General features: G+C 41.2%; 1 protein-coding gene across 15 annotated transcripts in view; it reads left to right on the top strand.

The window, feature by feature from the left end:
• DYNC1I1 (dynein cytoplasmic 1 intermediate chain 1) overlaps positions 1-25,678 on the top strand; it is a 526,791-nt gene that overhangs the window by 203,669 nt on the left and 297,444 nt on the right. For 14 of the 15 annotated variants that reach the window (XM_060020483.1, XM_060020482.1, XM_060020487.1 and 11 more), the window contains one exon: positions 21,949-22,065. In XM_060020483.1, coding sequence (XP_059876466.1) covers positions 21,949-22,065 — 117 coding nt within the window. Of the gene's footprint in view, positions 1-21,004; positions 21,103-21,948; positions 22,066-25,678 lie in introns of all 15 variants that reach the window. The other variant, XM_060020493.2, reaches the window with a different exon arrangement.

The raw sequence follows: 25,678 nt of genomic DNA, 5'->3' as shown, positions 1-25,678 counted from the left end.
GACAACAGGTCTTATTCAAGTACAAGAAACACACCCATTTCTCTTCACCAGATGACATATATTCACGAAGGAAAGATGCTTTCCTATTCTACCCACTGGAAGCAGCTTGAGAGAAGTTGACCTTTATTCTGATCTTGGAATTCAGGTCTGCCGAGGACACGTTTCTAAACTCCCCCCACCCCATGATTACCTCCACCACTCCAAAGTCATGTTACATTAAATGCGAATGTGATACAAATCCACTGTGGCTAAATCCTGGAGGCCTTCTGCTTGCTTGAGTCCAGAAAGTTAAAAGGTCCATGTGCTTGGGCCCAGCACCACAGGTAAAAGCTTGGTGAGCTAGAGGCTGGGTGTGGTGGGCGGGAGACTGTGCGGCTCATGTTGGCCAGTTCACACCCTCTCTCTCTTCTGTTCTGGCTCTCCTCTTCCCCCACTACTCCTTGAATACAAAGTGGATGAATTTGAGGTGGTGCCGCTGAGAGCTTCTGGGCTGTAAGCAGGTGAAGGGATGGGCGTGGGGACCCTGTCTTTGGTAAGTAGGTATGAGGACACCTATCTATTGCAGCCCCAAAGGAGTGTTCATATCAGCATAATGGAGAGAACCGTTGATTGATTCAAGCTGTTCAGAAAAGAACTGGGCTGCCTATAAGGTAGTGAGTTCCCAATGCCCAGGAGAATTCAAACGTGCCACCTCCAGTGCAGATTTTCTGTGACGGGATTATTGCACCAATGAGAGGTCAGACCAGAGATTCCTCTGGTAAGCTCTACATTATTTTTTCTCCAAATTTAAGAAGCTCTGATTTTGTATACTAGATAGAGCCTTGCATCACTCTCATCTCTGGCCAGGTTCTGCCATTCCCTTGGGGCCTGCGTAAATAAGACGGCAGGTGCCAGACTGGAAAAATAAATACGACAATCTCTGTCTACTTCCTTTCCCACATAACTGTTCCACTTGTAACATTCGTTCATTCATTCCTTCATTTAACAGATATTCCTTAAACTCCTGCCAGACATTGGGAATGCTGTAGCAGTGTGAGGCCAGGTTGAAGAAAATGTAACAGCTTGTGACAACCATTAAAGACAAACAAACAAACAAACAAAAAACGCTTGCACAAGCTGGCCACATCATCATGCATGTGAGGGCTCAGTTTTTCATTTGTTCATTTATTTGTTCTTTCAGTAATCTCTTAATGTACCCTGATGATGTTCCAAGTCTGAGCCATCCTGCCAGCAGAGCCTAGATAAATATGTCCATTCAAAGGCATTTGCCAGAATCCCCAACTACCATATTCCTTTTGGAGTGTGAAGAACAGAAAACTACGCGTTTACTTGGGGAATAGTTTCCACCCTGAACGCTTATCTTATGCAAAGGATGTATTACAAACGCTAAGGTACCTATTTTGAGCGCTTAATTTCTCACTTTTTCATTATGTACAGCAAAGGTGTGATGCGCAAGGAAAGTGTTAATTCTCGTTGTTTGCATTACTTAACACATTTGAATAGATTGGCTCGGTTTAACATGGAAATGTTTGATTTTTTCAAGACCCTTACATATTTTAAAAATAAATATTTTTTTTCTAAAGTGAGGAAAGACCAAAGGGCAGAAACGGCTGACCTGGGTCAGTTAAGACCTGAGAGTTTTGCACCAAACACACATCTTTCCAGCTTGTTTCCCGTAGCACCCCTGCTGCCTTGGGCCCATTTGACCATACACCACAGTCCATTTGAACTGTTTGCCATTCCCCAAACACGGCTGCTGCTTCTTGCCCCTGTCATTTCATTCATGCTCACTCTCCTTCCACAGGAAATGCTTTCCCAGTTCCCATCTGACCCACATTTCCATATCCAGCTCTCGTGGCCCCTCCTTCTTGAAGCCCACTGTGTGCTTTGGTTTCTGCAAGCTGTCCTTTGTGCTTTAAACCTTTATCCTGTACTTGCTCCATTCTCCCTTGCGGTGGAGCTAGTGTTTTCAGAAGCTACCATATTATAAGCTTTTTGAGACAGACTCTTTTTTTTTTTTCCAGATAATTTATTCATTCAACAAATATTTATGGATAGGTTGATCATATAATTCACTGTACAAATCATGACCCTGCCCTTTTTTTCTCAAAAGAAATAAAATGGAAAATAGGAAGAAACAGAAGGATGGCTAATGTATTTAATGAACGCTTCCTAAGTCTGTTCCAGACACCAGAGATACAGCTGTGACCAAGACAGCCCAAGTCTCGGCTCTCAAGGGACTTTGATTTGGAGTAAAGAGGGACAGGTCATAAACAAGCAGTCAAAAAGTTAACCTTTAAAAGCAGATTTCCTTTGCTTATAGAAATTAGACATATTTATTATAGAAAAAATTAAATTCGTAGGCTCTTCTTGTTGTTGTTTTCTTCTTTTACATATTAGTATAATGGCAGTTAAGGAAAGTTGACTACTGGTGGTTAAGGAAGTCTAAAACCCAAACTTCCTGGGCTTGAGTCCTGCTTCTTCCAACTGGAATACTAATAAAAAGATTAAATGAGTTAACACATGGAAAAGACTGACAGCAGTGCCCGGCATATAGTAAGAGCTCAATTAGGAATATGTTACTTTTATTATTACCTGACAAGGGCACTACATTAATAAATCCTCTGAGAACCTGGAAATAAGACTGTTTTTACTGCTAACCTGTTGTCTCAAAAGCAAAGGGTAGTTTTCCAGGGCAAAAGGCTGTATTATAACTTTTTGCATAGATTAATATAGCTAAAAAATCAGACGTGCCCTTTGTTAGCCTTGAAAGCGTAAAGAAGGGAGAGGTACGTGGTAAATGTTGGTATTACCTATCCAAACACTCCCAGCAGGGAGGGTGTCTTAGCCTGGCAACTTAGCCCAGTGTTCCCCTCTGGGATTTTTTTTCCCCCAATTTTATTGAGAAATAATTGACATACATCACTATATAAGTTTAAGATGTACAGCATGATGGTTCGATTTACATACATTGTAAAATGATTCCAATAGGTTTAGTTAACATACATCATCTCACAGGTGCAATAAAAAAAGAAAAAAAAATTTCTCCTTGTGATGAGAGCTCTTAGGATCTACTCTCTTAACAACCTTACTATATAGCAGTGTTAACGGTAGTCTAGTACTTATTTATCTTATAACTGTGAGTCTGTACCTTTTGGTCACTTTCCGCTTAATCATTTGTGTAAGTCCCACAGCAGGCAGAACAGCACTTTGCACTTTATAGGGACTCAGTAAGTACCCATTAAGTTGCATTAACATAAAGATACATTTCGTGGAGCCAACTACTTGGGTTTCCTGGCTCTTATTAGCAAATTAGAAAATTTCGTTGATCAGTGTGCTTCTCCCTCCTTTACAAATGTATGGGGATCTTGCTCAGATACCCAAGGTATTCTCGCATCCCCTTCGATCAGGTAAATCATCCCCCTTCCTTCCCCTCCGCCCCCTACTTCTTTCCTGCAAATGGTCACTATGCAACATGGGCTGCAGCGGTGGGGAGAAGCACGCTCTGATCTACTGAAGGAACTTGGGGTCAGATGATTGTGTGTGCATATGTGTGGGTGCGTGCTCACGTGCTGAGAACGTGAGCAGGCAACACTCGTGGGCATCAACATTCTTATCTGTAGTCACCTGTCATGTTGCAGCTGTGGGGACAGAGGTGTGATCAGGGCCAGCCAGCAATCAGCTAGACAGATGGAGAGGCAGGATTAAGGTCTGAATCTTAGTTTTGTGGGTATAGATATTAGATTGTTCTTATGTAGCCAAAATCCTCCAGCAACTTAGTGACGACGTCACACAACCCAATGCAAGTGTAGGTTACGTAGTAGGCTACAAACATAAATGCCAACTTACTGACTTGCCAGGAGAAACCTAACTTCTTCCCATGGGATCACTGTGTCCTTGCTTATAGGTTAGTATTCTGCAGTCTCCTGAGAACTTGGGTTCTTAGGCCTTTGGACTCAGAGGTCCGAGCTGGGTATGGTTGGGACAGTACTAGCCTGTGGGCATTAAGGGTTATCCTGAAGGTTAAGTCCAGAGGTAATATGGGCATTGAAAAATCAAGCAGATGGTATAATTATGTAATACATTCAAAAGGACCAGGAAGGGAGGTAGAATCTGGGTGTGGCAATGATACAGCCATTGAGGACACCAGATCACAGCAAAAGGGTTGAGAGGGAGAGTCAGGGAGCAGACATAGGAGAATCGCAAAGCCAGTGGAACCTTGACCCTTTTTATGGAGAACAAGGCTGGGAGGCAAGGAAGGAGCTCACTCAGGCAATTTTTGAAGCCAAATTCGTTCATTCGTCCAACAGATATTTGTTGTCTACTCTGTACTGGTCACTATTCTGGTATTGGCAACACATTGGTGAGCAATACAGACAAAATCTCTGCCTTCATTGGAGCTAGGAGAAGGGGAAAACATGAAAAATATTTAAATATGTTATAGGATATGTTAGGTGGTAATAACACATAATGAAAAAAATAAGGCAATGGGAGACTTGGAGATGCGTGTGCAGTGGGGGGAGGGGTTTGCCCTTTTAAATAAAGTGACGACGTAAGACCTCGAGATGAAATTTGAGCTAAGTTTTGAAGAAGCAAATCTTTTGGATTTTTAGAGAAGAAAAGTGCATCAGGCAGAAGGAATAGTAGATGCAAAGTCCTTGAGGCAGGAGTGTACTTGACATGCTTGAAGAACAGCAGGGAAGCGTGCCTGGATATGAGATCAGAAAATTGATGGGGCTGGATTGGTAGGACCACGGAGGCCATGGCAGGACTTGGGCTTCTACTCTGAGATGGGAGCTGTTGGAGAGCTTTTTGCAGAGAAGTGACATAATTTGACTTGTGTTTTAATGAATTACCATTGCAGCTGAGAATAGACTGTAAAGCGGGGGGGACAGGCCCAGGGTAGAAGCAAGGAGACCGTTTAGGAGGCTTTTGCAATAATATGATGGGAGATGATGGTGGCTGGGATAGGGTGATGGCAGAGGAGGTGGCAAAAAGTAGACAGATTCTGGAAATGCTTGGAAAGTAGAGCCCAAATAATTTGCTACTGAACTGGATGTGGGATTTGACAGAAAGGGAAAACAGGGATGACTCCAAGATTTTTGGTCTGAGTTAACTGGAAGGCTGGAGTTGCCTTTAACTGGAGTGTGGAAGACCGAAGGTTGGATGTACATGGGGCCAGAGCACGGGGAGCAGTTGTCACAGCTGATGCTGCAGTGTAGCAGCCTGGCGCCATCGTGGTGACTCTCCTAACAGATGCACGGGAATGATGACGTCAACTGACTGGTCAGAGCATCTGTTTCCCTGGATACACTAGAGAAAACCTGATAAATTCACACCCCCTTTTCCTGTCATTTAAGACTTCATTCTCCTTTAACTGTAACAGATTTACAATTGTTCACTGCTAATTTATGTGGTGGTTTTGTATTACCTTTGGTCAATCCTAGCTTTGATGTTCTGGCACTGTGTGACGTTTCGACTTGGGAGATGTCCTGTCTTTTAAGATAAGGACTAGTTTATTGACATGTACACACTGCTATATTTAAAATGAATAACCAACAAGGACCTTCTGTGTAGCACTGGGAACTCTGCTCAATATATATATATATATTTTAAATTTTATTTTTTTATTATTTTTGGCTGCATTGGGTCTTCTTTGCTACGCACAGGCTTTCTCTAGTTGCAGCGAGCAGGGGCTACTCTGTTGCAGTGTGCGTGGGCTTCTCATTGCAGTGGCTTCTCTTGTTGTGGAGCATGGGCTCTCCGTGTGTGGGCTTCAGTAGTTGTGGCGTGCAGGCTCAGTACTTGTGGCTCACAGGCTCTAGAGTGCAGGCTCAGTACTTGTGGCACACAGGCTTAGTTGCTCCGCGGCATGTGGGATCTTCCCAGACCAGGGCTCGAACCTGTGTCCCCTGCATTGGCAGGCGGATTCTTAACCACTGCGCCACCAGGGAAGCCCTCTGCTCAATATTATGTAACAATCTAAATGGGAAAACGTATAACTGAATCACTTTGCTGTACGCCTGAAACTATCACAACATTGTTAATCAGCTATACTCCAATATAAAATTAAAAGTTAAAAAAAAAAGATAAGGTGTAGTTTAACTTTCAGAAAGTGATCATGCTCTAGTCCCATTATTTCCAAATTCTTGGGGACTACCTACCATTATTGTCTCCCACGCCCCTAAATGTTGTCACTCAAATCCAGGAAATCCCTTTTGTGTCTCTACTCTGCTACTTCTCAAGGCGATGACTGGGGGGCAGAGGTCTACTTGCAGTGAAGTTCAGTCAAGGAACGGTCAGGAATGGGGGCAGCCTAACAGGCAGAAAAGGAGATAGATGTGTTCATGTAAGTTCCTCCTTACTTTGGATATTTTGTTACTCCTTAGCATGGTCTCGAAAATGGAGATATAATTCTTCTTCCACTTTAATTTTTTTTGCCAAAATTGGTTTTCTTCAACAGCTCATATATACAAGCCTGACTCCTATTTTCACTCAAAGAGACAGATGGTTGAAACTGACTCTAGCTAAATTAAAAAAAAAGAAGTCTTGAATTTAAAAAATGCACATGAGTATCAGAAGGGTTTAATCCTTTAAGGACTAGTTGAGAAATCTGTTCTGAATACTGCCTCATTCCACTGAGTTATCCATTCATGTGCAGAATGCTGTGTGCAGACCAGGCTGGGGACTCTGCAGCCAAGCTTTTCAGATGGGTATTTGCTTTCTAAAAGGAATATAAAGGTTGTGCTGATGAGACAAATGGCAGACATCCAAATCCTAGGGTCAGTCAGCATTTGTGCTGACATGGCGTGCAGGAAATATGCCCTGGTCCTGCATTCCCGACAGTATTGATTTTCTGCACTCTTATGGGCATACTAGGGTAGCTGGAAAAGCGGGTTAATCTTTCTAAGTACGTCCACCTTGATGTGTTTGTGCCTTGAAGCACGCAGGAATTTATTTGGTATCTTTTTCACTTTCTTCCTCTGGTAGACTCAAATATTGCTGAGCTTGCTTTGGTCCTTCTGTGGAAGTGCTTCCTCTCCAGGGCCCTGCAAATGGATTGCAGGTTGCATGTGCACCCAGATATTAATCTCTTGGCCCTCATGATAGTCAGAGCCCGGGTCAGGCTTCTGTGGTAGTGAACAGCTTTCTCTGTTCACCTCAGCGTGGGTGTCATGCCATTGCAAAATATTGGCTGAGAAAAGACAAAGGTAGAGACAAGTTTATAATTGAAAGTTTATTGATTTTACAATTGATGTAGCCCAATATATTTCAGTCTCTTTTAACCCCAATTGACAATAAAAAAATACTATGTATATGTCACAGTGCATGTTTGTGTGTCCAAAGCCAAGTTCCATGAAACAATAGTTGTCCTTACTATGTGCAGTGTGCATTCTAGTAGTTCTAATATGTTAATCACAAACATTGCTCCCTATGACTACTAACGAATTTGATTTTGTAACATATCAGTAGGTTGCAACCCATGTTTAAAAAGGCTGTGTGTATTACACGCTAGGGATAAATGATCTAGTCTTGTACTTGGTTGAATCCTTGGTAATTCCTTGCTGCCTACAGAGAAGTTCAGACCTCTTTAAAGTATGGCATAGCAGGTCTTTGGCTGTAGGGTGCCCAGCTTGTCCATGTTTGCCTGGGGCTTTCCTGGTTGAAGTGCTGAAAGTCCTGCATCCAGGGAACTCCCTTATCTCTGTGCAAACTGGGACAGTTGGTCACTCAGCCTTTGGGATCTCATCTCTGAGAGGTGAGATCCACATCCATCCTCATCTTCCTCCATCTTCTTTTGCGCTGAGTGTCCCATTTATATCCAGTTACTTGTCCCACAGACTGGCCATTCTCTTTCCTATCTCCCTGCTTTTGTCCATGCTTCCCTCTGCCTGGGATGCACCCCTCACCTCCTGCTGTCCGCAGGTCTGGTTTTCCTCTGGGATGGTTTGTTAAGTCACCAACTCTGTGGAGCCTTCTTATTGCCTTCTTGTGAGCACAGTAGTGCTACAGACTATGTTGACTTGTAAGATCTTTAGTAGTCCTGTGTTTTTCTCAGCCGTCTTATTCTTTATCACCTGTAGAACAAACGTGAGAAGGGAAACTGCTGACATAAAGTGGATGACAACGGCAGAGAAAGAATACAAGGGAAATAGAATAAACCAGTACAGATGTTAAAGCCAATAGCGTGGGGTGAGGGAAGACGAGAAAAACATAAAGATGTGGGCATAGGCAGTAGTTAAGAGCCACTGGAGATTTTGGTTTGAATCTTGGCTTTTCACGTGTCAAGCTGTTTGCTTTGGTGGGAGGGTGGAGTGTTACTTAGCAGGTCCCTCTCTATGTGAGTTTCTCCACTCATCATAACTTCAACCAAGATCAGTCGTCCTTAAAATTAGGTAGGCTTAATTACAAATTTGTATTTTGTAGTTAATTTGGGAGGGTATTGAATGAAGTGGTTTGAAGATGTAGCGATATCTTAATAACTTATATTTTTAGAAGATTAAAAACAAATTGACTTTGTGAACATATATATTGAGAAAAATCTATTTTGACTTTATTATTTAAGCATTAAAATTTTCCTTCCCTTATTTTTATCAATGTGTCTTTATTTTATTTCCTTTAGTATGATAGTTTAAATTCGTTCTCATTTGAGAGTTGCAAGAGCCTCTGGGCAGCTTGAATTTGCCTGTATCCTCTATCAAGATAGAGTGCCCTCAATAGGCAGCCCTATTGGCCAGGGCTGTCTTTTTTGTTTTTCTTTTTAAACAAATATGAATTTACTACCTCCATGAATATTTGAAAAATGATAATATATGTATCTGAAACAAATAGATGTCATTTCATTTTAACAGGTAAAGATATGAGTGCACAATCTTTAGAGACACCAACATGCGTGGTGATGAAATTCACAGTGACCTTTTAGTATGTAGGACAAGTGATACTCACCTAAAGTAGTGACCTTTACACACACACACATATATATATATATATGTATTAGTCTATATATATATATATAGACTAATGTTTTTTTTTCTATTTATATAACATTTTTTAACATCTTTATTGGAGTATAATTGCTTTACAATGGTGTGTTAGTTTCTGCTTTATAACAAAGTGAATCAGCTATACATATACATATACCCCCATTTCTCCTCCCTCTTGCGTCTCCCTCCCACCCTCCCTCTCCCACCCCTCTAGGTGGTCACAAAGCACCGAGCTGATCTCCCTGTGCTACGCGGCTGCTTCCCACTAGCTAACTGTGTTACATTTGGCAGTGTATATAAGTCCATGCGACTCTCTCACTTCGTCCCAGCTTACCCTTCCCTCTCCCCGTGTCCTCAAGTGCATTCTCTACGTCTGCATCTTTATTCCTTTCCTGTCCCTAGGTTCATCAGAACCATTTTTTTTTTTTTTAGATTCCATATATATGTGTTAGCATACGGTATTTGTTTTTCTCTTTCTGACTTACTTCACTCTGTATGACAGATTCTAGGTCCATCCACCTCACTACAGATAACTCAATTTTGTTATTTTTTATGGCTGAGTAATATTACATTGTATATATGTGCCACATCTTCTTTATCCATTCATCTGTTGATGGACACTTAGGTTGCTTCCATGTCCTGGCTATTGTAAATAGAGCTGCAGTGAACATTGTGGTATATGACTCTGAAATATGACTTATTATGAAATTTGACTTATTATGAACTTATTATGAAATATGAACTTATTATGAAATATGACTTTGAATTATGTTTTTCTCAGGGTATATGCCCAGTAGTGGGATTGCTGGGTCGTATGGTAGTTCTATTTTTAGTTTTTTAAGGAACCTTCATACTGTTCTCCATAGTGACTGTATCAATTTACATTCCCACAGCAGTGCAAGAGGGTTCCCTTTTCTCCACACCCTCTCCAGCATTTGTTTGTAGATTTTTTGATGATGCCCATTCTGACTGGTGTGAGGTGATACCTCATTGTAGTTTTGATTTGCATTTCTCTAATGATTAGTGATGTTGAGCATTCTTTCATGTGTTTGTTGGCAATCTGTATATCTTCTTTGGAGAACTGTCTATTTAGGTCTTCTGCAGCCAGGGCTGTCTTGATTTAACTTTGCTGTGCAGAACATCTGGCCCCTTTATAGGGATGGTAGGCAAGGAGTCAAAGCTAAAGTTAGTCATGTCTGAAGATTTGCTTGTTATCAGTTATTTTAAAGATCAGCCCCACAGGTTACCCGAGAGTCGTTTATTTTTAGACACGTTCATTTATCATCTTGGCAACTCAGAGAAAACAGCTTCAAGTGCAATGGATGGCTCTGTTCTAAGCACTGATATTTTTACATCACTTTTAAGGAGAAAGCCCAACTATCAGCATGATGATTTATCCTCAAGGCATTTTGGGCTTCTAGATTGCTGAGTTTTTGGCTGAGATAATGGAGGGTGTCAATTATAAATTGAATGGATTTTGCTAAATAATCCTTTTAGAGTCAAAAAACAGAGATTAAAAATGTAAGCCAGGCAGGAGAACATTATATCAATGGGTATATGATGTACTGATTTAGGAAAAGATGGTACAATGGATGAGGCAATGCTAGGATTGTGGGTTTGATGCACGTGTCCTAATGGATGAAAGAAATCAATTCCCACCCCCACGCCCATGGAAATAAAGATTTGTTGCAGAATAAGGAAGAACTTTTCTGAGTTGGATCATTGAAAACCTTAGTGCACTCACCCAACATACTGATGATTAGAAAAATCCCAATAGTGAAATTGTGGAAAATCTCACACTTCTGTCTAATGGTAATTTAGCAGTTCAAGGGATATTCTTGAGCACTTACTGCTGGGCACTAGAAGTACAGAGATAAATTAGATGTGGCCCCTCCTTTAGAGGAGCTGTTGGTGTAACAGGAGGAGAGCATCGTATGCACAGAACAGAGGCACGCATAGGTGGAACATGTGGTTCATGTCTCAGCAGGCCAGCCTCAGGTGCTCTAGGGCCGCCAGGGAGAGTGCTCGGCCCAGTCTTGAGACCGTAGGCGGTCTTTCTGGAGGGGATGTGATTGAGCCGAGAGAGAAAGATGAATAGGCATCATCATGTAATGAATGGTGAGAAGAGCATTTCTGGAATTTGCAAAGGTACAAAGGAAGGAAACAGCTTGGTACGTGCCAGTAAAATGTGAAATAGGGAGAGGAGGCCTCTGTGGATCGAGAGGTGGGCAATAAGAGCATCTTAAGGGCCGTGATGGGGAGCTGGGACACATTTTGCAACTAAAAGGGAGTCATGGACATGTTTTAGGCAAGGGAGTGTACTCATCAGATTTGAATGACAGAAAGCTCATTCTGACTCCCTGTGGAGGATGGGGAGGGTCATCGCGGAGCAAGGTTTGCACGGAGACAGGGTTGCAGTTGTCAGACGAGTGATGTGAAGCCTGGCATTGGGCTGTGTGGATTGGCATGGATAGGTGAGGGCAGGCTTGTAAATACTAGGTGTAAAATTGGGAGGACTGGTGAAAATTGGCTGGGGGCGGGGTGTGGTGAGTTCAAGGATTTCAGGGCTGATGGAGGGAAAAACAGGATCACGAGGTGGCATTGTGGCACAACATGGGCAGCACTTGGATGGGACTGCATGAGAGGGGATTGCCCCTGATAGAAGGACACCCTCCAGGGGCAGCAGCATGGGGCCACCACCCACAAAGGGAAGAGGGAATCAGAGGGAGGCCATGTGTTCTGGTGGTGCTGCTTGGAGCAAGCGGCGGAGCCTGTGGATCCGAGAGCGCCGAAGGGCTGCTAAAGGTCTCTCATAGCCACAGCATTGTCCTATCTATGACTGGCAGATAGTGGGTGCAACTTTGCAGGGTATGCAAAGCAGAAGATCTCTAAGTGGCTAAAAATGTGCTTGTTTGAGCTATATTTAAAGCGATTGGACGTGTAAGAATTTGTGTTTGATGCTGGTGGGTGCTCAAATCTAGTGGTCCTAGCCTGATGAGAAGTGAACAACATAGAGGCCAGTACACAGGGGCCATCTTTAACCCATTTATATAGCTGCAAGTGTTTATTGAAAGTCTACTGTGAGCTCAGTTGCAGGCTGAGGAGCCACTGTGCAAGTGCTGAAGGGAGCTCACATCGGGTCTGTGGAGAAGCTGCCACATTGCACGTGCTCCCTGAGAGTGCTCGTTTTTATTTGCTTTGAAGTGCTTTCGAACCCCTAGGAGCACAGATACATAACCTCATATAAAGTGTAGTAGTGGTGGTAGCCTTCTTTGTTTGGCTTCTTTACTGGTACCTGGCCTAGGCAGGTGATACATCTTTCCCATCTATTTCAACCTGAGGTTAGGTGTTCTACAGAATCCTTTGTGTAAGGCCTCACTTCTTTCTTCACTCTAGTTTTCCTTGTGATATTGTCCAGAAGGCTCCCATCTCCTTTCTTCTGATTCTATTTTCCAGTCCCTTTTCTGCCCAGATTCTTTGGGACCCAATGCCAAAATATTTCTCTTCCAGTGTCCTAACTGTTCCATCTTTAGTTGTATATTCTTTCAAGGATGGTCCTTGAAATGCTCATTTCCTGAGCGTTTGATATCATCTGAGCGTTTCCCAAGGGAAGATGCTCTAAGAAATGAATGAGTGAATCTCTTAATTGAGGAACAATTCCTTTTCCAAAGAGAAGCACGTTGAGTCTTTAAATGGATGGAATGCGCTGTAGGGGTCAGAAATGACTCAAAATTTTCCAGAACTTTTGGCAAAGCTGACAATGGGTTTTGAGTCCTTTAAAATTGAAGAGCCCTCGTCTCTATTCTGTTAACTAGATGACAGGGCAGGTACCCTATGGATTGGTTTTTCTCTCTAGTATCATGGGCCTCTGTGCTGAGTGCTGGAGAGGCTCTCCTGTTTAATGCGCTGCAGTTGCCGGTGCTCAAGTTACAGCTGAGGCAGTACAATTTGGGTAGCTTAGAATCTTGATGAAAGTAGGGCTAGAGACACTATGCAAACACAATCTTAAATATAGCTCACAAACCCAAGAAGAGAGATACTAACAGCTTACTGTGGAAATATTGCCTGATTTCCTAGTCAAGAACCAACCCAATATGAATAAAATTAAGAGGAGCCTCGAAAACTCAACATAAATATTTAACTATATGTATATACGAAGATTTTTTTCCCTCCAAACCTGTTCTCTATTAACATAAATAGATCCTTCCTATGTAGATGAAGCTCTTGTGGTGCTTGGGACTACCCAGTATTGGCTTAGAGGTCTGGCTGGGAATTTCAGAGGCAAAGTCTTTTCTCCTGTCAGCTCTCCCATGCAATTTACATTTGCTGCCACCAGGTGGTGATAGAGAGTGATCGAAAGTAGACTGATCAGGATCCACCATAAGTGCCTTTTGTTTAAGAAGAGCGTTCTTGTGACTAAAGGGAGTGAAATCTTGAATAAGTAAACCCTGAAAAGGAAGCATTGTTTAATGAAAAATATTCAAGAAATAAAGAGTTTTGGTGTTTCCAGTTCTGACTCGACCACTTAATAGTTGTACACTTTAGATAAATGCAGCTCAGTTTCCCTGTTTATGGGTAAAATACTGGTACTGGATTATGTAATCGTTAAAGTTTCTTATCTTGAAAGAAACATGTGTAATTGTAATTGTGAAAGCAGCAAAATTAAAAGAATAAAAACTTTTCATATAACAGAGAAGCCTTCACTTTATTAACAACCATCTTAGTTCACTTCGCAAGGTGAAGAAGACCCATTAATTGTGTGTGTGTGTGTGTGTGTGTTATGGGGGGAGGAGGATGGGGAGTGAGAGAAGGCTTCTTAGTTTGTCTTCCTTACCTATTACCTGGTGTAGGCAAGTGAGGAATAAGAAATCCTTCACACAAAGTTTTATGGAACCTTTTCTTCAAGGCCTCATCTCCCTAAATCCAGTCTTTCTAATGATGTATCCAGATGTCTTAGATCTTCCTGGTATTTTTAAATCATTATAAATATATTTCTAAATCATTGTAGTTTCTTGACTCTAATCTGAATTTTCTGTGCTCAGTGATTTTATTCCTGTTATCTTTTACTTTTTCTTTTCTGCAAAAGAAAGAGCTCTAACCCCCTCTGTTTAGGTTGCCAATATAAACTCTTAGCAAAATTTTGTTAAGTAAATGTCTCTATAGACTTTAGAATCAACTCCATCTTATCAGAAGTAGATTACGACAAAGTGCGGTTTGAGGATCCCTGTGAATCCCAAGATGTGTTCAGGGGTCTGTAAAGGTCAAAATTATTTTCATAATGCTAAAATGTTTTTTGTCTTTTCCACTGTATTGACATTTGCAAGGACTGTGTGAAAGTGATGGTAGGTCAAACTGCTAGTACCTTAGCATGAATTGAGACAGGGCACCAAACTCCTAGTAGTGGTGTTGCACCTCACTGCCACACACTTGCAGCTAAAAAGACAAATAGTTTCACTTAAGAGTATCCTTCATGAAGCGGAAAAAAATACTAGTTACATTAAATCTCTAACCTTGAGCACACATCTTTTCTGTGTGACAAATGGGGGCATATAAGGCACTTCTGCTGCTTACCAAAGTCCAGTGGTTCTCTAGAGAAAAGCATTTGTGCAGTGTTTGAGTTGTGAGCTAAATTAGCTGCCTTTTTTCAAGAAACACTATTTTTTACTTGAAACTACAATTCATAGACAAACCATGGTTATTTAGGCTTGGTTATTTGGCAGAAATTTTCTCAAAAATCAATGACGTGAGCTTGCCACTTCAAGAACACAATTGACAATATTTGTTGCTAATGATAAAATTTGAGCTTCAAGCAAAAATTAGAGTTTTGGGAAACTTATATCTGCCACCATGAGCTGTACAGCTTTACCATACCTAAAGACCCTTCTGAAGAGTTTGGTAATGATAGTACCAAATGTGATTTTTGGATGTTGTACAATGGAATGTGTCGATATTTGAGAAGTCTGCATAATTTTCTAAATAATCAATGCATAATGTTATAAAATCATACATGAATAAAAGATTCATTCAAAGTTTAAAACAGACCAGTGGATTTTAATGTAACAAAGTACATAAAAGTTCATTGACTGGTGTGATTTCAAGATTGCAACTGAACTTTTGGTAACTGCCATTTGTTGATTTTTGGTGTAATATCAAAGAATATCCACAGTTACTTTGAGAGGCTATTCAGATACTCATTGTTTTTCAGAATACACATTCATGTGAGACCAGATTTTCTTTACAACTAAAATAGCACATCACAGCAGATTGAATGCACAAACACCTGTAAGAATCCAGTTGACTTCTTTTAAGCTAGATATTAAAAAGAGAAGTGAAAATATAAAAGAAATACCCTCTTCTTATGATTTTTTTTTGGTCTTGGAAAGTGTGCCTATTTTTTCATAAAAGTTTTATGTTAAGTAAAAGGTTAGTGTTGTTATTATAGAATTATTAGGTATTTAAAGTTTTATCAGTTTTAATTTTTAACATGGTTGATGTTAATAGATGTAACCCACATAAACAAAAGCTCTTTGAGGTCACTAATAATTTTTAAGAGTCCCAAGGGATGCTGAGACCAAACGTTTGAGAACTCATCTACAATATGAGTAGACGAGGCCTGGGCACCCCCAATGAGATGGATTTTATCAAAATGTTTGTTTTCCCAGTATACTGATGGCTGTACAAATTTAGCATATAACCCTCCCACATCTTTCACCAGCCAAGTCCTGAGATTTCTCTCACCCTCTTTTTATTGACAGTGTGATATAGCTGTAAAAATGGTTGTGGTCCCATTCATCCCTTGGCCTCCCGTCCAAGTGGAAGGAGGCAGCTATATTGTATAAGAAGCCAGGCAGGTGCAAGGACGTTGTGAAAGATCAAATTTCTTACATGTACCTAGTGGCAGATGAAAAGTTCAATAGCTGATAGTGAAGAGCTGACAGGAACAACTGTTTTTAGGCAGGAAAAGAGAACTTGTTTCTAGGTAGTTTTTTCAATGCGTCTGGAAACAGCTGGGCAATGACTTAAACCTCCTAGGATTCTGACTTTAAGCTTAAAAATACATTTGCATATGCCAGCATTAGAAATGGAATCTCAGACTGCTGCCAACTTAGACAACTGAAAGGAAATAGAGATCTAGAGGGTTGAAAAGCTAAGCCTCAGGAGGTTCTGTTGCTTGGCAGCTGTGTAAACAGAGCTAAACCCTTTGCTTCTCCTCTGTTAGACGCTTGGTTCTAAACAGGATCAAACCATCCCATGACCATATGTGCAGAAATGGAAATGAAGGTGATGGGTCGCATTGTTGGGTTCAAGAAAAGTCGAGCATTTTCCTTCCTTTATGGATGTGTGTGGAGTAAGAAATGTGAAGGAGATGCAGAGTGAATTGAGAAGAAAAGGGCAGGTGTGAGATGACTTCTGTTTTTACCTTCCTGAGTGTCCATGTCGTTCTCTCGTGTTTTCCTCCTTCCTTCCTCTCTACGTTCTTTCCTCTTTGAGGCTTAGGACCGTGAGACGTTTTTATGATGGAACAGCAGGAGTGACCCTCCCTGTAACCAACTTCTTAACTAGAGAAGAAACCATTTCTCCATGTGCCTCTCCATCCTCTGGGGGAAGTGGGTAAGATAGGGGAGGATGCCTGCCTGGGACAGCTTGATACGTAATCCCTATGTTCAACAGAAAAATGGAGAAGAATTTTACTACTACTAAATGACTACATTTAATTGTTCAAAAATATTTTTTTCTTTGAGTCACATCTCTTTAACCACGTGCATTCCATTTTATAACCCATTTAGATTGAGAAGCATGCTATGCCTTTAATGTATTTCTCACTGTAACTTTTTAATATTTAATTTATTTTTATTACGGTACGATTGACATAAAACATTATATTAGTTTCAGGTGTACAACATAATCATTTGATATTTGTACATATTGTGAAATGATCACAATAAGTCTGGTTTAACATCTGTCACCATACATAGTTATATAATTTTTTTTCTTGGGTTGAGAACTTTTAAGATATACTCTCTTAACAACTTTCAGATATGCAGTACAGTGTTATTAACTATAGTCACAATGCTGTATGTTACATCCCCATGATTTATTTGTTTTCTCACTGGAAGTTTGTACCTTCGCCCATTTCACTCATTCCCTCACCCCCAGCTCTGAGAACCATCAATATGTTCTCTGTGTCTATGAGCTTGATTTGTTTTGTTTGTTTCTTGTTAAAGTTCTTTTTAGGTTTAGATCCTTTGCAATGAATTTCGAGGGATGGTTTTGGATATTGAATTAGGGTGGAGTTGGGGGAAAGAGTTTGCTGGGCAAAAAAATAGTAATGCTAATAATAATAGTAGAAAAAGAGGAGGAAGCAGAAGGGGAAGAGGGGCAGAAAGAGAAGGAGGAAGAGGACAAACAACTTTTCTTAGGTGTTTAACATTTGCCAGGCACAGTATTAAGCTCTTGACTTATATTGATTCATTTACTCGGATGATAACAATGGCAGTTTACTGAGCTCAAAGATGGGCTGAAACAAAAGATGTGAGAACTGAAACACTTGGGAGGTTGGATGGAGATGAGTCATAGTGAACAAGGGGATATAAGGTGAACCAGGGGAAGAGAGGGAAATCAGAAGTAGGGAGTTTAAATTTGAAAAAAGTTACAGTTGGGAATTAGGGTATGGAGTCCATACCCTAATTGAGATTAGTAGCTGTTGAGATTTCTGTTGTCAGCTAGGGGTAATTTGCAGGATGAGAAAAGAAAAAAAAAAGAGGTGACATTGGATTGTACTCAGTGATAGCTGGAGAACCTGCAGGAGGGGGAGAGCTGAGATGCAGACGTGGGAGGGAATAGGAGCATGAATCGGGCAAGTGCAGGTAGGTTGTGAGAGAATGTGGGCAAAAGGAATGTCACCCTGGAAAGCAAATTCAGAACATGGGACTCTGCTAGGAGGAGAGCTGGGCAGGCATCATAAACAGTGCATCAGCTGACCCCGCCATGGATGGAGCTGGGGCGAGACAGCTGTAAGTGTTCCTAAGCCAGGGTAGAGTTGAGCTGTAGTTGGCTGGTGGGTGGGAGAGTAGGTGGATGATCAGACAGGGAGGCGATATACACCTAGAGGTGGGTTGGATTTATCTACTTGACCCCTTGCCATTTGTAAATGAAAGAGACCAGCTTTTTATGTGTGTGCAGCAAGGGAGCAATAATTAACAGCAGGTAGCTTTGACTCTTATTTTCTTAAACTGCGAGCACCAAAATTGCCTTTGCAATGACCTACATTAGCCCCAGGAAGCTCTATAACTCATGTCCTCCGTTCTTTGTTCCTCGATTTGCTTTGTTTAATGTGCAGGGAGATTTAGTGGGTCAGACTGGCAAGCCCCCCCGGGAAAGCCTGTGGAGTTCAGTGCTGACACTGCATTTAGTGCCACTATTTGAGCCATTTCACTGTGTGTGAAGCCCATTCATTGACTCTAATGTGTACTTTCCAAACCCTTTACAAGGTGTTCTCTTGAGATTTCTTATTCTCCCAGGTGTTGATGCAAAGTGTCCAGTTTGGAATAGATCCAAAAGTCAATAAGTGGAAGGTACTCTGTCTTTTAGACAACATGTCTTTTAATGTTGTGCTTCTACTGCCTTTAAAAAGTTAAGTGTTATTTGAAACGTCACTATATAACATAATTTTTTTTAAAGTTCCCTTGGTGTTATTGTTGTTTATTTTTAAAATACTGGCTCTATGGCTGGTAACACCAACTTAAATGACCAACATTGTCAGGTAAATTTATCAGTTTTAAGAAGACCTTTGCCCTTTGCAAAAATATACTGAGAATACACCTTACTTCCCACTGTTGAATGAAGTCCTTCGCAAGAAAATCACAACAAATACACGATGTTCTATTACATGGTTTGCTCTTTAACAACCATAATATGTAACTGAAGTCATGCCAGATACTTTTGATGGACTGGGAAAGGGAGATAAAAGGGAATGTGGAGGAGAGGGAAACTTCTTAGAGAATTCTAAAGTTTTTCTAAGAAGTCTCCACTGGCTGCTTTCAACATAGGATGACACAACTATTGCTTTAACAGTAATTTTTCTGATCAGACATTTCGTTTTTGACAGCAGAAAAATATCAAAAACATAGATCAGATTGGCCCCCATTGGGGAAGAATATATGTAACTTCTCAGATGCCTTCTGGAATTAGGTTCTAGTTTTCTCCCGTCAGGTTTTTTGGTGTTGAAAATTACTGGCTAACAGTGTTTTAGTGGTAAATGTTACTTTTATCAGTTGTATGGCTTCTCTTGGGGAAAAAATCAGATCTAACTGCTTGGGTCCATGTTATTCCATGTCAGCCATCAGATTGGAACCGAATAGAACTGCTTCCCACAGGCAGAATGTTTCCTCTCTGGCTGGCCTCAGCCACTGCTTTGTTTCCTCAGTTATCTACTTGGCACCTGTAAGGACAATGAATTTGTGACTCAGGTTTAAATAGGCCTTGGCAGGAGACTTCACGCTCCATTCCACAGCCCCAGTCCCCATCCAGCTTCTCAACCCACCTACAGTGTTGTATCTCTGCGTTCTTTCTGCTCAGAAGTCCTGTTGACACTTAAATTATGACACAGTGAAAGTTTTTTCATCACTTCCTTATTTGCCTTCTCTTCCCAGTTTCACTGACATCCTCTTGACAGTCTCAAAGTTGAATTGTTACTGAATCTTTCTCCTGTGCTTCCACATCTAAAGGCTACCAGGAGTCACGTCTTCCTTCTTGGCTGGGCTCTCTTCAGTCCACATTCCCAGCACATTCTGTCTCTACATTCACCTACCATCCCGGTGCAGGTGCAGTCGACCCAGATAGATGTTGGCACCAGCCTCCCCGCAGCTTGCGTATTTCTAGTTTCTGCTCCTATCTGTTTCCCAGGCAGGGACAAGAATAGGCTTAGGCAAATTTGTATTCTGTGTTTGTTTTGTCACTTTCTCTGCTGATTTCCCAACCCTCTTTACACCCAATGGAACTCACTCTTCTGTATTTTCAAGTCTTTGCCACTTGCCTCCACAGGTCCATTCTTACCAACTAAAGTTTGTATTTCTTGACTTGGATTCATCTGCGTCTCTTGTACACAGCCTGCTGGTTCTCTCTTCTGCAGGCCTTTGTGTGTCTCTATCTCCCTTTCCTGTGCTAGTTCCTGACCTCCTTCCATATCCAGTTCAAATTCCACTTCTTCCTTAAAGCTCACCCTCGCCCACTCCACCAGATCTTGATTATTCTCTTGTTCTGCATCCCCTCTGAACTTGAACCTTGGCGATCAGTGGAGTGTAGTGGTGCAGAGCACGGACGTGCTTGAATTGACGTCCTTCCATGTATGGACTGTGCAGTATTAGGTCTTGCTGAGTCTCCTTTATCTGAATTGTGAAAAAGGCATTCATAATAATATTGGTCTCCTCGGATTGTTGTAATTAAATTTGATAATAAATGTAAAGTATCTGGCACTCAGTAAGCCGATCTCTCAAGGAGCATTTCCAGCCACACCACATGCTCACAAAGTTGAGTTATGTACTCCTTGAAGGAAAGAATCTGGCTCTGCTCATCTTTGTACTCGATACCTTAGAGAATGCCTAGCACAGATTAGACATTCAACACATATTTGTTGAAAAATGAAGAGCATGATCGTGAATAGCAGAGATTGATTATCATGAGCATTATTGCTATTAGTTCACAAATCTTTGCCATCACATTATGAGCCAGAATGTGTATGGTAGGACAGTAGGAACACAGTACACTTCCCAACTGTGTGTATTCATCTGAAAGTGTCTTAGGGTGACTGCAGGTTCTTGATTACCTTGTAAAGACAGTGACAGTAAGTTTGAGGATTTTTCATTGCTTTGTATGCCTTTTTTTGCCTTCCCTCGTTTTGTCATCTACTCAGGGACACATTATATATTCATCATAGTTGCATACAAGTAATATGCAAATGAATACTCGTGACATTTATGGTTAGTTTTTTTTTTTTTTTTTTTTTTTTTACTTTATTTTAGGAATTTGGGTCAGAGAGGAGTTCTTCATGTCTCAGTGTCTCCATTTTCTTAGTTTCCAGTTGGGAGCAGAAAAGAGGCAAATATAATCATTGTGATTGGTGAGAATCTTCTCCAAACTCGTTTTATTTGAAATTTCTGGCACCATCACCACTAGGATCATCATCACCATTAACGTTAAAAATCTTCTTCAGATAAATGGTCCCAAGAACTTGCCATGGTGTTGTCTCCTCATTCATGTGTTCACAAGTATCTTTTGCTTTGAAAAGGGGAAGTGCCAGGATAAGCAATGTTGCATTCAGTATGCAAATGAAAGTCTTATAGAAATAGGTTTGTACTGGAGATGAAATTAATTGTGACAGTTCAGGAGGAGTTTCACAGGAAAAGAAGATTAACATGTTAGGTCTTCAGTGGCTGTCTTCCCTGATGCATATAATATTAGGCAAAATGAAATCTCCATGTGCCCAGTCTCAGTGGAGGAATGTTTGTTGAGCCCATAGAAATTTGAGCAGGGCATGTGTCTAAGAGTTTATGACAGCCTATTTTCTTTTCTCAGTGTGGGGATGAATTGGTCCATTGTCGTCTAAATTGGAAGTCATGGTGATGGTTCTTTTTTGATTCTCTTATTAACTTTTTGTTTAGTTGTTAAGAAACTTGTACAGAAAATGTGTTACTTATTCTGAAGTAAGTTGCTATTATTCTTCAGACCAGAATAGACTATAACACTGTAATTTTTCAAATATTTATGTATACGTGAAAAGGGAAGATTTTATATAGAGGGAGACCAGATCTGACTTATTTGATTCATCAGCAGAGGCTAAGGTATACAATCTGTTATTGCCAGAAAGTTCTATTTTCAAGCTTGATTTCCTTTTGAATGATTTTTGCGATGATAATAGAGAGAAGTTGTTTGTGTATATTCACTTCTTTTCCTCTTTTGCTCCAAGGAAACCAACATGTCTGACAAAAGTGACTTAAAAGCTGAGCTAGAGCGCAAAAAGCAGCGCTTAGCACAGATAAGAGAAGAGAAGAAACGGAAGGAAGAGGAGAGGAAAAAGAAAGAGGTAAGTACTGGGTGCTGGGGTGTTGGGGGGTAGGGGGAAAGGAGAATCACTTGATTCCGAGAGGCTGGTCAAACGGATAAAGAGGACCCTGTAAAAGAATGCTTTTACAATACCTAAATAACATGAGTGATGTCTACATACTGAAGAGTAGTAAAGTCATTGACATCTGCCATGTAGTGGCCAGGCACCACATAAACGGTAGATAGCATTTGGTCCAGAGGTCCCGAACCCCTGGTTTACCCCAGACTTGAATAGAACCCTGAAAGTGGCCTGTGATATCGCTATTGTTAGAAATTCCTTAACCTTTCTGTGTCTCAGTTCCCTGTGCTTAACATGGGAATAGCAGTGTGTTTATTTTGTCTGATCATGAGGATTTAAAAAGTTAATCTTATAAAGCACTTAGCAATACCTAGGATATAGTTACTACTTAATAATTGTTAATGTCAAGGGAAGGTTTTAAAAAAACTACTGGCCAGAACATTTTAGGAGAAAGATAGACAATGATGCCAGTGGATTACCATGATTTCTTTTCTTTTTTTTTTTTAAAGTTAAAAGTATTTTCCATCAATTTATTTATTTTTATTAAAAATTTTTTTTTATTGGAGTACAGTTGTTTTACAGTGTTGTGTTAGTTTCTATTGTACAGCAAAGTGGAGTTCCCTGTGCTATGAAGCAGGTTATTAGTTATCTATTTTATATATATTAGTGTATATATGTCAATCCCAGTCTCCCAATTCATCCCACTACCATGATTTCTTAAATGTATATTTTTTTCAGGGTAAACAAGAATCCTAGGTCTGGTAAAGGGAAAGCTGCATTCTTCTCCTTTGGTTAAGGGGGTGGATAGTATAGTAGACCCCGCTATGTGAGATGTTAAATCTAGAAGAGATTTTAGAGCCCTTCCACTAAGGCCCTTCTTTATGCCAACAAAGCAGCAGAAATCCAGAGGTGAAATGTAGCTTTTCTGCCTGCTAGACCCGAATCCAGGACCCTTGATTCCCAGTTCAATGCCTTGCTGCCATATCATGTTTTTTTCTACTGTCAGAATCCAACAAATAGTTTATTTTTAATTCTCCAGTTTGTTGTGGTGGTGTAGAAATAGCCCACATCTTGTACAAAAACCAGATGCCACAGATATTTTTGAGTAGTTTTCTAAGAAGGAAACTACATACAGAGTGATATGCTTGTGTGTAATACAAACCAGAGCTGCTTCCTTACTCAGAGTTTTTCTCTTTTTTCTTTTTTTTTTTTTTTTTTGTGGTACATGGGCCTCTCACTGTTGTGGCCTCTCCCGCTGCGGAGCACAGGCTCCAGACGCGCAGGCTCAGCGGCCATGGCTCACAGGCCCAGCCGCTCTGCGGCATGTGGGATCTTCCCGGACCGGGGCAGGAACCCGTGTCCCCTGCATCGGCAGGCGGACTCTCAACCACTGCGCCACCAGGGAAGCCCCAGAGTTTTTCTTTAAGCGAAAAGAAGAATGTGTTTTGATGCCTTACAAGCTAAGTGCTATTTCACACTATAAGGCTGGGAGAACAAGGTAAAAAGGTTTCTAACAATTATTTTCCAACAAAGTAAAACATAATTGAAGTTGTTCTCTAGCCTTCTGGTATCTTGCTTCTCTTGGTACCATTACACTTTGATTGATGTCATAGTTTATTTGTCCTTGACAGCGAGCGTAATGTTTTTCCTTCACAGATCTTTGCTGTTACATATGCAGTCTTGAGTGAAGTAGAGGTGAGAATTGACAAGGAATGGCTATTCATTTCCATGCAAAGCCAAAAAAAGCATTAAGTTATTATGCTCCCTTTCCTTCAGATGTCAACACTTACTGTAGTTTTAAAGCACCTGTTATCCTTTACTAATAACCGGTTTCCTTTTAAACTGACATTCTAATATCCAACTTGAATTCCAAAGAATTACCACAAAATGCGAAGTGATATGGGAAATCTGGTTCCAAATTATGCTGTCTGCTTCATCCTCATCATTTTACACATTTGTGGGGGAAATTACAGGCAAACAAGACTGGTAGAAACAGGCCACCCTTTTTGTTCCTATACCACGCAGCTTTGATGGGGATTTAGCTTGTTACGCAACAGACAGAGCCCTGGCAGACTGGGGACGGCAGGTGGTGGAGAGTGTGGAACACCTGGACTCTGGGCCTTCCTGGGCCTCTACCTAGTTCTGGAATTAAATTAAATTAATTTTACATAGTCTTAGTTTCCTCATTTCTAAATTGACAGGGTGGTTGAGGCCTGACTCTGCTCTTTGGAGTCCCATGGCAATGTAGAATCCCAGCCTCCCCTCCCCAGAGTCTCTTGATTTGAAATATCTAAATAGGACCAGATTTTGGGATCCACTGCACTGCAGCATCCTGAAGGTGTGTCCTGGCTTTCAGTCCTGTCCCTCTACAGCCACATCTCCTCCACAAAAGATCTTTCCTTCGGTCAGACTATGATGACTTGGTTTGTTCTGAGAAGCCAGTGTTGTCAGGCAGAGGCAGTAGAACTCAGTGGTTATGCAGAGGCTTTCAAGTTGAATGTGGCTAGGAAACCTGGCTCTGCCCTTCGCAGAATGGCCTTGAGTGACTTTGGGACTTCTCTGAACCTGGTTTCCCTTCTGTAAAATGGAGAGAAGAGTGGGTCCTTCCTCATGGAGTTGTGTGAGGATCCGAGGAGATGATGTAAAGCAGTGAAAGACGCAGAGGATCTGGTTGGTGAGAAACAGCTGTTACTCTGCCCCTGAGATGGGCCCTAAATGGGGCCCGTAGAACGGCTGCATACATTCGTCAGGATCAGTGCTAGGGAGGCCGTTATTCAAAAATGCCCCATTATTAGAAGGGTCTTATAATTCAAGGCCCCTAGTTTCCTGGGATGATGGCATTTTGTAGCTGAAAGAAACCTGGAAGTAATCTCTTCTGATCCTTCTTTTTCAAATGCTCTTATGCCCCTGGGGGCTAAGCCTCAGAAGTGGTCCCCCTTTATCTCCAGTCTCAGGAAGGACCCCCTCTTCCAGCCAAGCCAGTTGTCCAAATCAGAAACCTGGGGTCATTCTTTCACCACCCCTTCTCCAGCTCACACTGATCATGGGTCCTAGACAGGCACAGTAGCTCTCCCCTTTCCATTCCATCTCCTTTTTCCCTAAATCCACATTACAGGCAGACTCAGCTTCTTACATTACACCTTATGGGCCATGCTCTCTGTTGACAGGAAGTTTATGAACATTCTCTTCCCTTGGCTTTTGCTGTTCTGTTAACCATATGTCTTTCAGTTCTCATCTCAGATGTCTCTTCCTCTGGAAAGCCTTCTCTAATACCTTTCTCTTAACACATGACTGAGTTAGTCCTATACCCTATCCTTGACCTTATCAAATTATTTAGCACCATTTGCTTGTTCATTTGTCTTTTTCTCCTAATAGAGCACAAGCTTTTGGGGACAGGGTTGTATTTTTTCATTACTGAGTCAATGTCCAGCACAGATCCTGCCACACAGTAGGCCTTCAATAAAGGGTTATAGAATTAACGAGTGAATGAATGAATGAACACCTAAACTAGTTAGGGCAGGTCTGAGATGCTGGTCACAGACATTCTTTCCAAGGACCGGAATTTTTTTTCTGC

This window comes from Delphinus delphis, chromosome 9 (genome assembly GCF_949987515.2).
Source record: "Delphinus delphis chromosome 9, mDelDel1.2, whole genome shotgun sequence".
NCBI classification, from domain to species: Eukaryota; Metazoa; Chordata; class Mammalia; order Artiodactyla; family Delphinidae; genus Delphinus; species Delphinus delphis.
This window is presented reverse-complemented; position numbering and strand designations above follow the sequence as displayed.